The 15,106-nt window shown below is 37.2% G+C and overlaps 1 protein-coding gene across 2 annotated transcripts in view; it reads right to left on the minus strand.

The window, feature by feature from the left end:
• Window positions 1-15,106, minus strand: part of NUDT14 (nudix hydrolase 14) — a 60,430-nt gene that overhangs the window by 26,228 nt on the left and 19,096 nt on the right. The window contains exons 1-2 of one of the 2 annotated variants that reach the window (XM_058027183.1): window positions 8,752-8,772; window positions 5,826-5,869 (exon numbers count right to left, since the gene is read on the minus strand). In XM_058027183.1, coding sequence (XP_057883166.1) covers window positions 5,826-5,842 — 17 coding nt within the window. In that variant the 5' untranslated portion in view covers window positions 5,843-5,869; window positions 8,752-8,772. Of the gene's footprint in view, window positions 1-5,825; window positions 5,870-8,751; window positions 8,773-15,106 lie in introns of those variants that run through there. The other variant, XM_058027182.1, reaches the window with a different exon arrangement.

A 15,106-nucleotide genomic window follows, 5' to 3' on the forward strand; every position in this document is an offset into this window, starting at 1 on the left:
TTTTTCTTTTACCTGTAATGATGTTAAAAAGCTGTATTTTAAAGCTACTGTGATAATTCTTGCACAAAGGAAGCATCTGAGTTAAATTTCATGGTGTCTTATAATACACTAGGACATAAACCAGAAAAATACATACAGGATTAAGTTTCCATAAAGCCCAAATGATCTGGCATATGAAATAGGAGAAGGAATTTAATCCACTCCTATAATGTGGTCAGGGCACATGACTTCCCCCCTGTCTCCACAGCTGCCTGCTCCAGCCACTGAGCCAGAATAGCCCCCGTGGCTCCTGCAGGCCACTGGCCCAGCTCTGTGACCATCGCTGGCTGCTCCCGTGGCCAGGGCTGGGATGCAGCCACAGCTGCTGGGCTGTGACCCTCAGTGCCCTGGGCAGCACCTCCTGATCTCTGCCCTTGGCCAGGTAATGCACAGCACACAGCCTCCACACCTGCACCTCCTCCTGTGGAGTTATGCTCACTCCTAACCTGCCTGCAGAACCTCCTCCTGTTTGCCTGCAGGACGGAATGAGCTGAGGTGGAGATTGCTCTGGTTTCCTTCACCCTGTAAGGAAAAAGGTTTCCTTCACTCCTGATGGAAAACTACACTTTTCAGTTGTCTTTGTAATAGATAAAATGTAAAGTCGTTTCTTCCGAGGAAGCAAATTAGATTAGGAATTAATTTGTTTGAAATGTGAAACACGTTCATCTCTTTACTTGAAAAAACAAAAAGGCTGTGGAAGCCCAGGACACCAGGAATATTTCTCTGTCTGCTCTGGGGTGCCCTGACCCCCAGGGTAGCACTGACTTTGACCCTCAGTCATGGAGAAAGTTTCCCAGACTTCAAGATAGACTGGAATCCACAAAAGTGTGAAATAGATTATAGAGAGCAGTGCAGGTGCATCACTTGGTGAGAAATTTAGGTTTTGGGATTTTTAGTATGCTGTGGATGGCAGCAAGATGGAGGGCATGGGGTGTTGTCCTGGGTTTCTTCTACATGCTTCTTCTTCCTTCCTCTTCATTGATTTGGGTGCCATTTTGTAATTGGGCAGAAAAGTCTGCATTGTAGGTTCTTTGGGATCAGTTATTGGGTTAAAAGGGGAAATAATCTAGGTGCCAGCTCTTAATTAGATAGTTAAGTCTTAAAAGACCTTGTAACAAAAGATTGTTGGCCATTTTGTGCCTTCTATTGAAAAGCTGCCCAACTCACAATAATAAGACTGTTGTATGGATAAGAAATAATAAACACTTAAATTCAAACACAAATTACTGTCTCAAGTGCCTTCAATCCAGACCCAGAAAAACTGACGAGTGGTACATCCACAAAAGGCAAATCTTATAAAGCAGGAATATAAGAGTAAACTTTCAGGTTTTTTCATTAAGAATTTTTAAATCAGGAGCTACTGCTGAGTCACTGTGACATGTTTTTGCAGGTAAAAATGCAGCATGAATGGGGTACAATGCATATGTAGAGTTGCAAGTTTTTTAGTCCAAATGCTTTTTATTCATCACATGATATTTTCAGAGTTCAGAGGAACTCACATAACTATCTTGCACACAATTCAGTCTCCTCAAATTTGTTCTCTTTTAAATGCAGTGAACTTTACAGTGAATTTTTCATACTTTCACATAGAGAGGTAGACATAATTTTGTTTTGTCAACTAGGAAAAGGTACAGTTGTGTCCCTGTTCTCAGGCGTTATTACTCAAAGCACAGAAGGGAGCACATGACTGTGCACTGACCTTCATCTGTTCCCAAATTATGCCTTTTAAAAGCCTTGAATCTGTTTAAGGGGAGCTGCTGAAACCTGAAACGAATGTGGTCTATTGCTTTATAAAGTAGATGAATGCAGAACTTAAGTATTACATTTCAGGCTCTTACTGTACTATATATAGCAAAATTAGGATGAGGGAGAATATAACTGTAACCTGAGTCTGGTTTTAGAGAACATTTTTTTGTTACAGGTATCAATGGTTACTCTGTAAAATTTAGTATGTTTCTATTTCTAACAGAAAATCACCACAAATTTGCAGAAGGCAAATGTTCTCCTGATAAAGATTTTAATTTTTTAAAAGCCGAGTCCTTAAAAAAATTACCAGCCCACAAATCACACCCCCACAAATTGCTAACCAGTTCTGACAGACCCAAGCCTAAAAACAATCTTGAAATAAACCTTGTATCTAAATTTTCATTGCTTGCACTCTGCCTGATTTTCATTAGGATATGTTTAATAATGACCAAACACATCACCTTGAGTATTAAAGTGAAAATTACACTTAATTAGAAAAGTAAGCAGTGCATAACTGCAGAAAGCATCTTGTGCTGTGTGCCTGACACAACAGGCCAAAATTATTTAACTCTTAGGAGCAACACCTCAATAAACTTGTTCAATAATTACAGTGGAGAAGAGGTAATCAAGGATTTTTACTTCATTCATTTTGAGTAAACTTCATTGTTATTTCTAATGACATTGTAAAACCTTCCAATGAGCTCTGACAATGTTCATCTGTGTGTTTCAAATAAATATTAACTTAAATCTAACTCCACAGGACAAGAACAATAGTAAGCTCATTATTTTCCAATAGAAAAATGGCTTATGAATTGACAGATTCCTTGACAAGTTTTCAAATTTTTGACAGTTTTCAGATGGGAATTGTAACACTCATTAAACATTTAATATGCTTGTAAAATCATAGACACCTTCAGGATGTAAGTGACTTCTGGAAATCATCTGATCCAATCTCCTGTTAGAAGTCACTCTAAGTTGGGCCTGATTTCTCAGAGCTTTGTCCAGTAAAGGTTTGGATTTCTCTAAGGATGGAGACTCTGGGCAAAGCATTCCAGGACCAAACTACTGTCCATAGGTATTGTCCTTGTGTTGTGGATCTTCCTCCTATTAGAATTTAAACCTAAATATGGTAAGAAATGCTGCTTCTTTTGTCTATGCTGACACACAGTTGACTTCTGACAGCACAGGTTCTGAAGGTTCGCCTTAACACAGTTTATTGTGTGATCAGTAATAAATTGCACATAACTATTTTTGTCTTTCAATGGCAGGGAGGGATTGGGAATAAGCAATTATTTGTTCAACATGAATTACAGCAGTGACATCAGGATGGATGTCTAGTTCTGAATGATCTTGATCTTAAGAGAGCTCATGAACCACATACTGTAGACTCATGCCCAAGATGTGCAATAACTAAAGGAAAGAAAAGAAATAAAGGGAAGAAAAGGAAAAGTAATACCAATTTTGCTATTTTACCTTGTGCTAGAGTTACACCACCAGACTACATATGGTTAAATGATCTTGCCCTACTGCAACATATAGTGAGATTTTAAAAGATGACTCACATCTAAGGCAAATGAAGTGACTACTGCAGCCCTTGTGCTTTTGTCTTTGTACAATTTAATCAGCTGTTCATCTGAACAGTTGGAAAGGATTCATTTATACAACAATAACTTCATCTCTCTTGGTAAATATTTTCCTGTATCTTCTGATACAAATCTATTAAATATTGGCTTACATTGACCTAATTGGAAATGAGACAGAACACTGGGGTCCCAAAGGAACCCAGCACACAAGCTCTGATTTCACTACCATGCAGCAAGGAAGTCAGTGTTAAGCATGTTTAACTTGTGCTGCTGAAAGAGGATGACAAATAAAGACATGGGTTAGGCACAATGTCTGGTTTTACAGGATTACACAGTTGTTTTTTTAATTCATCATCACTAAATTTGTAATACATATAAATTCTATGTAAATATATAATATATACATGTGTTCTTTACAGATCTTTACAGAACATGCTCAGTTCAGGTAAATAGCCTTATTGCAGACACTTGGAGCATTTCATTGTAAGCTATGAATACTTATGAAAAAGTATTATGGAAAAGGGATCTTAATTCTGGAAAACATGTACAATCTTCTTCAAGCAGACACACACAGCAGGAAATCCTGACCAACAGAACTGTGTTCCAGAAACCTCTCCTCTTCTTCAATATTTATCTTTCATTGACAGTAATGAACCTGTAAGAGCTCTCTCAGCATGAAGTTCTTTATAATCTTCAGTAACTAATTAGCATGACTTTTCCATATAATAACCATCACAGCTATTAAAATACATCAAAATGTAGAGCTTTAAAGTATTATAAGGGATTTTGAATCTGACTAATGTATTGAGTAATAACTGCCTTCCTATTCACAAAAACAAATTTATGTAAACCCATGGATTTCCTATGCAGGAAGTTCACATTACTACCTTTGGTGTCAGAAGCTGCCATGAATTTCCTTGTGAAAGAGTGTCAGACATTCTGCAGTTCCACAGTAGTCACTAATAAGTTGGGGTGGCAGCTGTTGTGCATCTGAAGCTAACAAATGTTATGTGACCAGAGATGACTGGCATGACATGTGGCTGTAGCCTTTTTATAAAGTTATGTTCTCAACTATTTTAAAAATGTCCACAAAAGTCCTTCAGAAATACTGTTCCCAAGAAGTTCATGGAAAACTGATCCTTTAATACTTACCCCACTCAGTTAGTTGCATATATTCACACATTATCACACAGTGATAAACCAAAGTTTAAACAAAAATAGTCACATAAATTCATCTGGAAGTCATGTTCTCAGCACTGTGACTTGAGGCTGGATTCACTTGCTTGAATGGGAATATATTAAATTTCCAGCAATCAATTATCATTTCAGCCTTTGTATCTGCCATCATAAATTCAGGCACATGCCCATATGGACAGACAAAGTGCAAAGACAGAACTGTCTTCCAGGCAAATTCCAAAAGCAAGTGTGAAGTTCAGTATTGAAATATCACTCCCTTTTCTGTCCTCATTCTCAAGCACTACAGGCATTTTTAATCCAACTAATACTTTCCCAATTCTCCTGAAAATTTTACCTTCATAATCTTTATATAGATAAAAACTGCTGCTAGAATTTTATATCCCTCCCAGGCACCCACATGCATATAAAGACTCACATCACAAAAATAATAATGTAAGGACTTAGAGGGTTTCAACAGAGAAGAATTTACCAAAATGCAATGGATTTTAGTAATTTAATGCACACAAAAAACACATCTCCTGATGTGGCTCTGGTTATGTCACAATTTATTTTAGTGTTTTGCTACATTTTTTACATTTAATAGATTTAGAAAAGCTTTTTCTTGGAAAAAGTTGTTACCCTTGCTTTTTATTTTTATCTTCTAATGCCTGAATTTTCAGCAAACAGATTAAATATTAATACTTTTTGAAAGACATATATAAATATTTTAGTTTTTAATAACACTGAGACTTGGTCTGTTTTATATACACCTTATTTGTTATAATGTTGTATGAACTGATCTTTGAAGTCAGAAGCTAATTGCTTTTCTTCTCTGATCACAGAAATACATTTGGAAAGACAGAATAAACTCCGTCCTTCAGGTAATAAATTCTCACTCAAAAAAGAGAATTTCATACAATCCCAACTTTCAGTTCCATCTTCTATGTAATCATTAAAATGTACAATAATGTGTTAATAATGTAATGTGTAAACAATGTGCACAATAATGTGTTAATGCACAATTATGTGTTAAAACTCTAATACTGGAACAGTCAAGAAAAGACAAAACTCACTGAAAACATAATAAACCACAAGGAGATTTTAAAATTTCTGCTAATTCTATCTTAAACAGTAGAGAACCACATGTAAGTATTACACAAGAAGTGAGAACTGAAGAGGAAATTGGAGGAAAGAAAACATCAACAACACTTGACCAGTTAAAGAGAACACAGTATGAAATACAACAGAAGATAATGGGAAATAATGTGATGCCATTGTTACCTGTCATGTGTCCTCATAAAATCCCAGAACTTCTTTGTGCCATTCTGGGGAAAAAAAAAAAAAAAATCAATCAAATTAACTCCAACTGAAAAATTACTATAATGAAATTTAACAAAACTTGAGAGGCATTCCTTTGAAAACTTAGTATAGTTAGCTTTATTTATGAGGCCAGTATTCTGGATTTTGACAGCTGGTATTACAGACACTGGAGCTGTCTTAGGACAGTTCAAAATCTTAGACCCACAATAATATGATGACAGCTAGCAGACATTTATTGCAGCCTTCAGGCCCAGTTTTGGCCACAGTATCAACTTCAGCTGCCCAATCTAACTATTCACAGTGCCAGGAAGCCATAAACAGCTCTGTTTAAACCAGTAAAATAACCCACAGGTATTTTCTTCCATGTCCAGAAATGCTCCTACCTGGAGAACAGCTCAGCCCTTAGCTCCTAACTAAACCCATGTGGGACCCAGGAACAAGGCACCTTCCCTCTAAGCCCTTACAAGGACCAAAACAGGAGTTTTATCCACACCTAGCATGAAGGGGTCACACTCCACTCTGCACAGCAGCTGTTCCTCTGCACTGCTGGTGGTGCTCAGGGCTTGGATTCACAGCACTCACTCAAGAACTGGGAGACATAAAATGGCTGATTTTCTCAAAATGGGCCAATTCCTGTCCTCTGCCAGCTCAAAAAGAACAATATCCACTAGCTGACAGTGATCTCTGAAAACAAGTGTCCTTTCACAATTATAATGAACACATATACCTTGCTTACATTTATATTATACCTTCTATAGTTACCTATAGCAATTCATACACATCAGTGAATGGAGATGCATATAATTCTTTATTCTGTTTACTGGAAGTGTGATGGTTTTCAGTTCAAATACAACTCAAGAGATTTCACTCCCAGGTCAGTTTTAAGTCTGTGTTAGGAATCAGTATGAAACCAGAGGAAATTCTTGTGGTTGATACCTTTTTCTTATAAGCAACACAAAAATGAGACCTGCTGAAGACCTACACACCTAAAATATGCTTAATGTGAAAAGCAGCACTTGACTTCTATTATAAAGTATGGTTAAATGGATGATCAAACCCTGAGCAACTGGTTAATGATTTAAAGCAGGTAAATGTGAGCAATGAGAGAAGAATCGAGTTCAGTTGGTGGGTAAAGGTGCCAACCAATATAGACAGGCCCTTCAGCTCTATTACAGATGTCATGGCTACCAAGTACACAACAGCTGGTGGGGATTAGATAACAAGCACTCTGGTTCAGAGATTAAGCCCCTGAGCTTTATGAGTTTACCAAGCTTTTTGGAAGAGGGACTGCTTGCTTGCTAGCTGGGTTTTCCTTCATTCCCACAACTCTAATTATAAACAGTTGTTCACCTCAAGAGAAACTCTAATCCGTGCTTCCATTGCTGTGTGCACATACCTTCTGTTAGCACTGACAGGAATCCAACGTGTGCAGCACAGGAGAAGCCCTGTCATTGCTCAAATGCAATGTAATGTTGAAAGGAAAATAAAGACAGCAGATTCTTAGTGTGAACTGAAATATTAAAGGCATTGCTTCCAAATCTGAGTGTATATCCAATTCATTCCACCTGCTGAGAGACAGAGGAACATATTTGATAGGACTATGGTACAATACACAGCTGCAACATGGGCTGTGTTGTATGGTAAGATAATTTAAGGTATTAAATGTGCAAGGTCAGCTCAATCTTTCTGTAAGTTTATTTCTACCTGTAAGCAAGGTATTTGTGGGATTTGTTAGCAGATTGCTGAGCAATTTTCCATTTAACACAAAAGAACTGGAAAACTTTGTACCACGGGTAATGTCTTCTGCATGTAACTCCATATTGTTTCTCTAGTCTCAACCTTCCCTGCCCCAAATCCTAAATTGGTGCTACCATCATCCATTCTCCCTTTGTAGTGTTCACTTTGGAGAAATGTGGGTGTCCAGGTGCTGGAGATGCCAAAAAAAGCCCGAATCAACTCTCTCCCTGCATTAATTTAGGCTATTAGTCCTGTGATACTGCATTCTAACATACAATCACACCAACAATCTTCCTAGCTCTTTCCTCTTGCAAATTATAGAACCTGATCGCTTTGGAGCACTTATGAGAGGGTTTCAAATAGCTGAGGAAAATTATACCCCAGAGAATCATCCTCATACAGATGGGATCCATCAGAACTGAATGACCTCTTCCCAAGGATGAGCTCTATTACCATTAACACAGCCTACCTCACAGACGTGCACATAATTTTTAGCAGAAAGTCAAAGAAGGAACTTAGTACATAAAAAGAAATTAATCAGAAAATAAAATCTGTATTTTCTATTTTCTAGGTCCAGGTAAAGCACTTTCTCCAGAACATGATTTGATTATTCTAAGACCCAAATTCAAAACCAGCCACAGACTAAATTATTTTGAGTCAAGACATTGGTTAATATCATATACTCCGACTGGACAATGCTTACTAAGCTATTTTCAGCTTATATTTGAATTAATTTTTTTTTCATATGATCAAGTTGCACCTGTCCAAATAAATAAATCAATAAACAAATGAAACATTCCAACATCTCTTTGTTTACAGTGGCAGAAACTCAAATGAGCCCCATTCATGCCCCACTGTCGAAGTCAAATGTAATTTGAACCCAACCGAATGGAGTTGAGTTTCTATTGTACCCAATGCATGGTTCTTTCCTAACAGACTGCTAGGAAGGTTGCTAATTATTAATAGCATGTAAACAGTTACCAATGGTTCTTATGCTGCTTTACATACTTTACAGAACATTAATTCCAGCCAGATTCTAACCAACTGTATCAAGCTGCATGTAGTATCTCTATCTTGTCTTTGAGACAAAAGTATTGCTTGCTGAAATGATGAAGATTCATGCTTTTAAAAGCCAAGTGGCTATGAGTACCTCTTAAACTGTTCAGCTCTATGTATCCTGGTCTTTGACAAAGCTCTGCTATCACCACAGTTACAGATAGCTGCAATATTAAAGGTATCAGTGGTCAACATCATTCCTGAAAAAGGAAGTATCTTTGTGAAACACAAAGGCTCTCTCAAACCCTTAACATTTTTCTTTTTAATAAGCATATGTAATTGCATTATTACAAGTAGTTCATTCTCCAATGTCCAATAAGGAACAATCACAGCATTTATCAATGCAGTGAGAACTGAGTATAATTGATTGCTGGGAGATCTAAGCATTGATGACAGGAAGGAGAAAGAATTATTTTATGACATTTGAGAAATATTTTAAAAATTATGCTTCAAACAGGAAATGTGTCCTGTGATGTTTATAAAGATTAATATGTCAGAATTATTTTACATTAGTTTTAATCTCTTCAGAACAGCAGTTCTGATACTGCAGCAACCTTGTGTAACACATAATCGATTTGGTAAATCTTTAATCACAAAGTAATCACACTCTAGTTCTGTGCTCAGTGATCAGGTTCTGTGATGTTGCAACACTCAACTAGTGCATATAGTATGTGTAAATTAATAAAGCTGTATTCCAGGAGAGGCAGCATGTGAGACAACCTCGTTTCACATTACACAGAAGACAGATCACTTACATAAGTACTAATTGCATAAGAAAGCCATACCAGGTCAGACGAGATGTCCATCTTGCCTGGCAACCTGTCTCTAAATTTTAAGAACAGAGAAAGCACACAGCAATGCTTCCCCAGAACACTCTTCATGTCTGGCAAAAGGCACCAGAGGGTGGCAAAAGACAGTGCCTTGAAAAGGCACCCAAATTAAACACACTCCAACTCTAAAAAGAGAGCACAAGCAGCCATTTCAGTACTACCTGAATGTGCAAAGTGTGTCACAAGACCATACTGTCTGTAAGACTGACTTGGTAATGGCATTGGTAACTAAATCAGAATCAACAACAGCTAGCTCCCAGCTTGGCAGTCTGCACAAGGAGACTCACTGCCTTCTGCTTCAGGTGATTGCAGGACAACCAGGCACTGCCAAGTGCTCTCTGCTAGACAAGTGTTGACAGTGGCTGCAAGTTCAGCAGATGTGACTCCTACCTGTGCAGAGCTGTTTATATCACCCATACTCGATCTTCACATTGTCCTGATACCATCCTTGAAATAATTTTCTTCAGACTCTTCCTGCACCACCTCAGTGCCATAATTACAAGCAGGAGTCTCTTCACACTATTTGTAATGGATAAGTTGGACTTGTCTGCAGCCTATCAAAATACCATTCTTTTTATCACATGCCCTCTAGCTAAAATGCCTTAAGAATCACTGTGCCAGGGATATTGCTGTCCTTTGCTTTTGTCCACCACCTGAGGCAACAAAATATCTGTACAGCAAGGTCAAATCACTGCCAGAATGCCTAAAGGATAACTAGGATAACTCTTGCTTGCTAGAGGAACTTGTCTAAGACTCAGCCCAGGCAGGCCAACAAAGAAGAGAAAAAGAACTTGCCGTGCTAATGATGTAGAAAGAAACATTCACTGGCACTGACTGTAGGGTGACACTGGGTATGCTCCACATGTGACAGACCCTGGACATGCTCTGACACAAGTCACTGGAAGTTTTTACTCTTCACTTTGGGCAGCTTCAATGCCTTCCTCCTTTTTTTCCCTGAGGGCAGGGCCCATGCACAGTCTGCCACCTGAGAAGAACCAGCTCTTGAAGCAGCTCTTACATGAGGTAAGGTGTCTGCACACGTACCAATACTCATCACTGTTAGACTGATCTGATACCATCCTGGGCTTTTAAAATACCCCCAACCCAAACAAACCAATCCCCTCAGTCTAGCTGTGGTGTACAGCCCTCCAGACACTCACAATTTCTCTGCAGATGCAGCTTTTTCAAATGGAAAGAATAAGTACTTGAACGCAATTTTATAGAGAGAGGTGTAAGGCTCTTCCTCAAGGATCGTTCCAAGAATCGTCCCAAAGAATGAGATCCTTTTCACAAGTCATTTAACTAAATTAGAGCTGTGGTACTCTAGTTATAAGATGTTACTGAGTTTCAAGGTGAGGAAGAGAAAGGACAGAGATGCTGTAATCCATGGCACACAGCTTATGGTAACCTTGGTACAGTGCCACACTAAGGCCTGACACAGCAAAAGTCTGTAAAACCATGAATTACACAGAGATGGTGAAAAAATATTCACTATTTCTCATAATATAGAAGCACTGTGTCATAGCTGCCTCCCTGGGAAAAAGGCTGAGGTTTTTCTGAGCACTGATCCTCTCTGATCTGTCTCATCTCAATGAACCAGTGCTCAAGTTCTGCAACTGCACAGAGAGGTTTGCCTTGCTTATGTATAAAAGAACTAACTGACAGCTTCTGAAACAGCTGCAGACAAACTGCATTACATGTATGTTTTAAACATGTGCAATTAAAGCCTTATTCTTCTTAGATTTTGTTAGAAGAGAATCTAAGCTGAAAACATGTTGGTGTAAAAAGTGAAAGAACACTCACAAAACTGCTCTAATGCTTCCTTTAACTTTGTGTAATAATTTTTTCACAACATCACACAAGGATGTATAAAATAAATCCTCCATACACAGGTTTACAGTAACAGATTCCTGTAGTTACTCTGTTTGGAGTTTTATTCAACAAAACTGTGATTGTCACTTATTTAATGACTCCTTGAAATGAGCTCTGGACAGACAACATAGAAGTGAAGGAGAAATAATCTTTACCCAAAACTGACTTAAAGCTTCTCCTATATTATTTGCCTTATACAAGTATCTAAAAATTTAAAAAGTGACCAAATTAAAGGCACTGCCTTATGACATTTCCCACGTTTATCCACTTCTGCTTGGGCAGAGAAAGTCTAAGTGGCCAAGAACTGTAAAGTTACACCAAAACCACCTCAGTAAAAAGGTTTTGAACCTTGTATTACATATTTTTGAAGAGAAAAGTAACAGGCCATGCAGGAAGATCACTTAAAATGCAGGAGACATGCGTCCAAAATATGTCCAAAATACGTCCGAAATAAGCAAATTAACATCACATATACCACTAAAAGAAAAAGAAAAGAAATCTGTCCATGACAATGATTAACTTCTTTCTGTTTACATTACAGGAGAGACAACATGAGGCTTGGTGCCCCATTGTGAAAGGCACTAAACACATATAGTGGGAACAGTTCCTGTTCAATGATCTTACAATTCAGTTAGAGCCCAGACAAAAGTTGATGTAAACAAACAGAGGCAGTTAAGACAAATACATTCTGATTTAGATAAGCTACATGCACTAGTTATGAGGGTTAAAATGAAAAACAAGTCGTGATCCCCCAGTCTTTACCATTTGGATTTGGTTTAAAGCAGTCACCCAAGAAGTAAATGTTCCGTATTTGTGAAAAAAAAAATCCCACTGGAAAAGTTGAAACAATTATAAAATAAAAATAACTCTGTCCTCATTGCTCCATCTCCTCTGTTTCCACACTCCTAAGACACAAAAGCAGTTCACATCCTTAATACAAAGGGATAATGAGCATTCTTCATGTAATAAAATAATTCTACTATGGGTGCTGAAAAACAGATAAGAGAATTAATTGGCAAATAACGGTCTTAAACCAGAATCAGCAAAGTCAAGCAAGAGTGAGGTCCCTGTTTAATGACTTACACGGACCAAAGCAGTAAAACTCCCTAGAGTAATAATCAATTTTTTACTTTTTTTCTGCTCTCAAAAAAAATCGTTTGAGGGTTATGCTTTTCTTTCAAAAAGTATAAAACTTGTTTTTTTATTGCACTTATTTTCACATTAAACTAATCTTCTACAAATGTGTTCACCAAGTTTAGTACCAATGGGCAAAGCAATGCCTCTATCTGGAAATTCACCATGCATTCTCCTGTGGAGGTGTCAACTTGTTGCCCAAACATTCATAGCAAGAGAACACTGAACTTCTCATTTTATTAGATGGGTTTTTGTGAGGTTATTCCACATAAGCAGTGAAGAAACTGACTCAAGAAGACAAAAATCTGCACCAACACAGCCAGCACCTGCTCCCTCCTGCCACCTTTATTTCCTTAAGTGTCTCAGCTTAATGGTTTTCAGCCATATTCACCTTTTTATGACCAATAAAAGCTGTCAAGAGATAAATTTGCAATAAAAGCAACTCAGAAATTCAGAACTTTTTGGTTTATAAAAGATATGGTTCTACAACAGGAAAGATGTGTGTAAGCTGCTGCTTCTCAAGTCCCAGACCCTGGGTTTAACAGAGTGGATTTCCCCTATGGTAAAGCCATAAAAGTTCTGTCCTCATCCCTCTGCAAATGAACCTTTCCCTTCCTTCCTCCTCTCACTGCTGAAGAAGTGCTGCTACCAGCTGAGGCTTCCATGTTATGTTTCTTTTTCCAGCCTAATGGAACCTGATGTCACATCTACAGTGGTTTTCAGTGGCAACATATGAACACTGATAACATAATGTAAACAATTTCTTGTCACCTCAATTATTAATGCTGGAACTCTCTGTTCTACAGAATCAATACAAAATGTTTTCAGTGCCCACAATGATGTGCCTGAAGAAACTGCACTTCCAGGACAAACTTAGGACTTTACTCTTTTCGCTTCACTATCAGAGACAATTAGTCACCAAATTACCTTGCACTGTCTGAACATTTTTCATAGTAATTTCAGCATATACAAAAATTATGTGAATAAAAAAATCACTCTCAAAATACAAAGTTTGGAATTTTTTAAAAGAAATAAAGCATCGGTAGTCACCACAATGCTGTGAAACCTGTATGAAGAACAAAGATCAAACTGAGATAGCTAAAGCAAGTTTGGACTCCTCAAGATTTTAAAATTACAACAGAATACCTATTCAATAACTAGTCAATATAATTTAAAAGTTTTATTGCTTCCTGTTGAATATTTTTATTGGATTAATGAGTCAGTGGGGTGGATTTTTTCCTATATAGAAGCTGAAGAACTACCATGCTGTATCTATAAATCTTCATCCATGAAAAAAAGCTGCAAATGAACAGTCAAAAATTCAATGATATTTAATATTCAACTTTTTCATCTAAAAGATAAATCCTGTCTTGAAAAGACTACTTTGCATCTGAAATTTGTTTGAAATAATGACTTATCATAATTTTTTTGTCTACTTGAAAGGTTTGATTTGTAGCAAGCAGGGAGAATGCTGTCTTCTTTTTATATAATTACAGACTTCATAGAAAGTTCTGCATTATCTTTCAAAATGAAAAGAAGCACTTTCAGCTAGCATAAAACCATGAACTCGGTTACAAAAATATTAAAATATTTTATAATATTATTTATAATAATACAAAAATATTAAATTTGTATTATTATTTATAATAATAGAAAAATATTAAAATCAATAAAATAGTTTCAATTTGCGTTAGTTGAGTGACCTTTTTTTTTCCTTTAGAATGTACACAGCAGAATTAGGGAACTGTCATGCTGGGCTGTCTTATAACATAACTACTAATTCAAATGTGATGTTGAAGTCACGCTGTCCTGGGGCGCAGTCCCAAAATAATGTAAGTGAGACAAAAAGCAAGCAGCCCCTTTTCCTACCCCCACCTGCACATCTTTACTCTACCCTCACCTCACCACTGATATTTGTGTGGGCTGGCTCTGGGAACTCACCTAATAAAAAAAAAAAAAAATGCTCTAGAAAAAAAAAAAACTGATTAAAAATTATTTAGTAGAATGAAAGTGAAAAACAAAAAATGAAAAATTATTAGTCAATATGAATGCAATGCAGTCATACAGATTTCAAGTCTTCAGCAGTAACTATTAAATAGAACAGCCTTGATCCTCTCACAACTACTGCAGGAGGACAGAGATGTGCGAGATAGGGAGTGTTCTGCAGAGAGACCCAGGCACACAAAAAAGCCCAAATTACCATTTCAGTCCACACCCACTAATCCACTCCATCAGACTGCACACGCTGGAGTAAATGAAGCCTCATCTTCAAAAGCAATTTGCAGAATTACTTGCTGATGTTGAAAAACTACTTCAAAAGAGTTTAAGTGTTATGGAATTTTACTGGGTTTTTTAAACAAGCCACTGTTTAAGCTCAAGAGGAAGGGGGGGAGTGTTTGCTTTTTAAACAAAGCTTGTAATATTTCATTACTAAACTATCCAGAGTGTTTATTTTAAAAGCATCATGATTACAAATAATGGCATTTTTCAGTTTTTAACTTCCCTATTCAAGTATTTCAGTTGGAAATTACTCAGTTTAGTGCCCTTCTAGAGTATGCACCCAAAATTACACAAACTCATGACATTTTAACAGAATTAAAAGTGAACATTCTA

The sequence above is a fragment of the Melospiza georgiana genome, chromosome 6, assembly GCF_028018845.1.
Source record: "Melospiza georgiana isolate bMelGeo1 chromosome 6, bMelGeo1.pri, whole genome shotgun sequence".
NCBI lineage: Eukaryota > Metazoa > Chordata > Aves > Passeriformes > Passerellidae > Melospiza > Melospiza georgiana.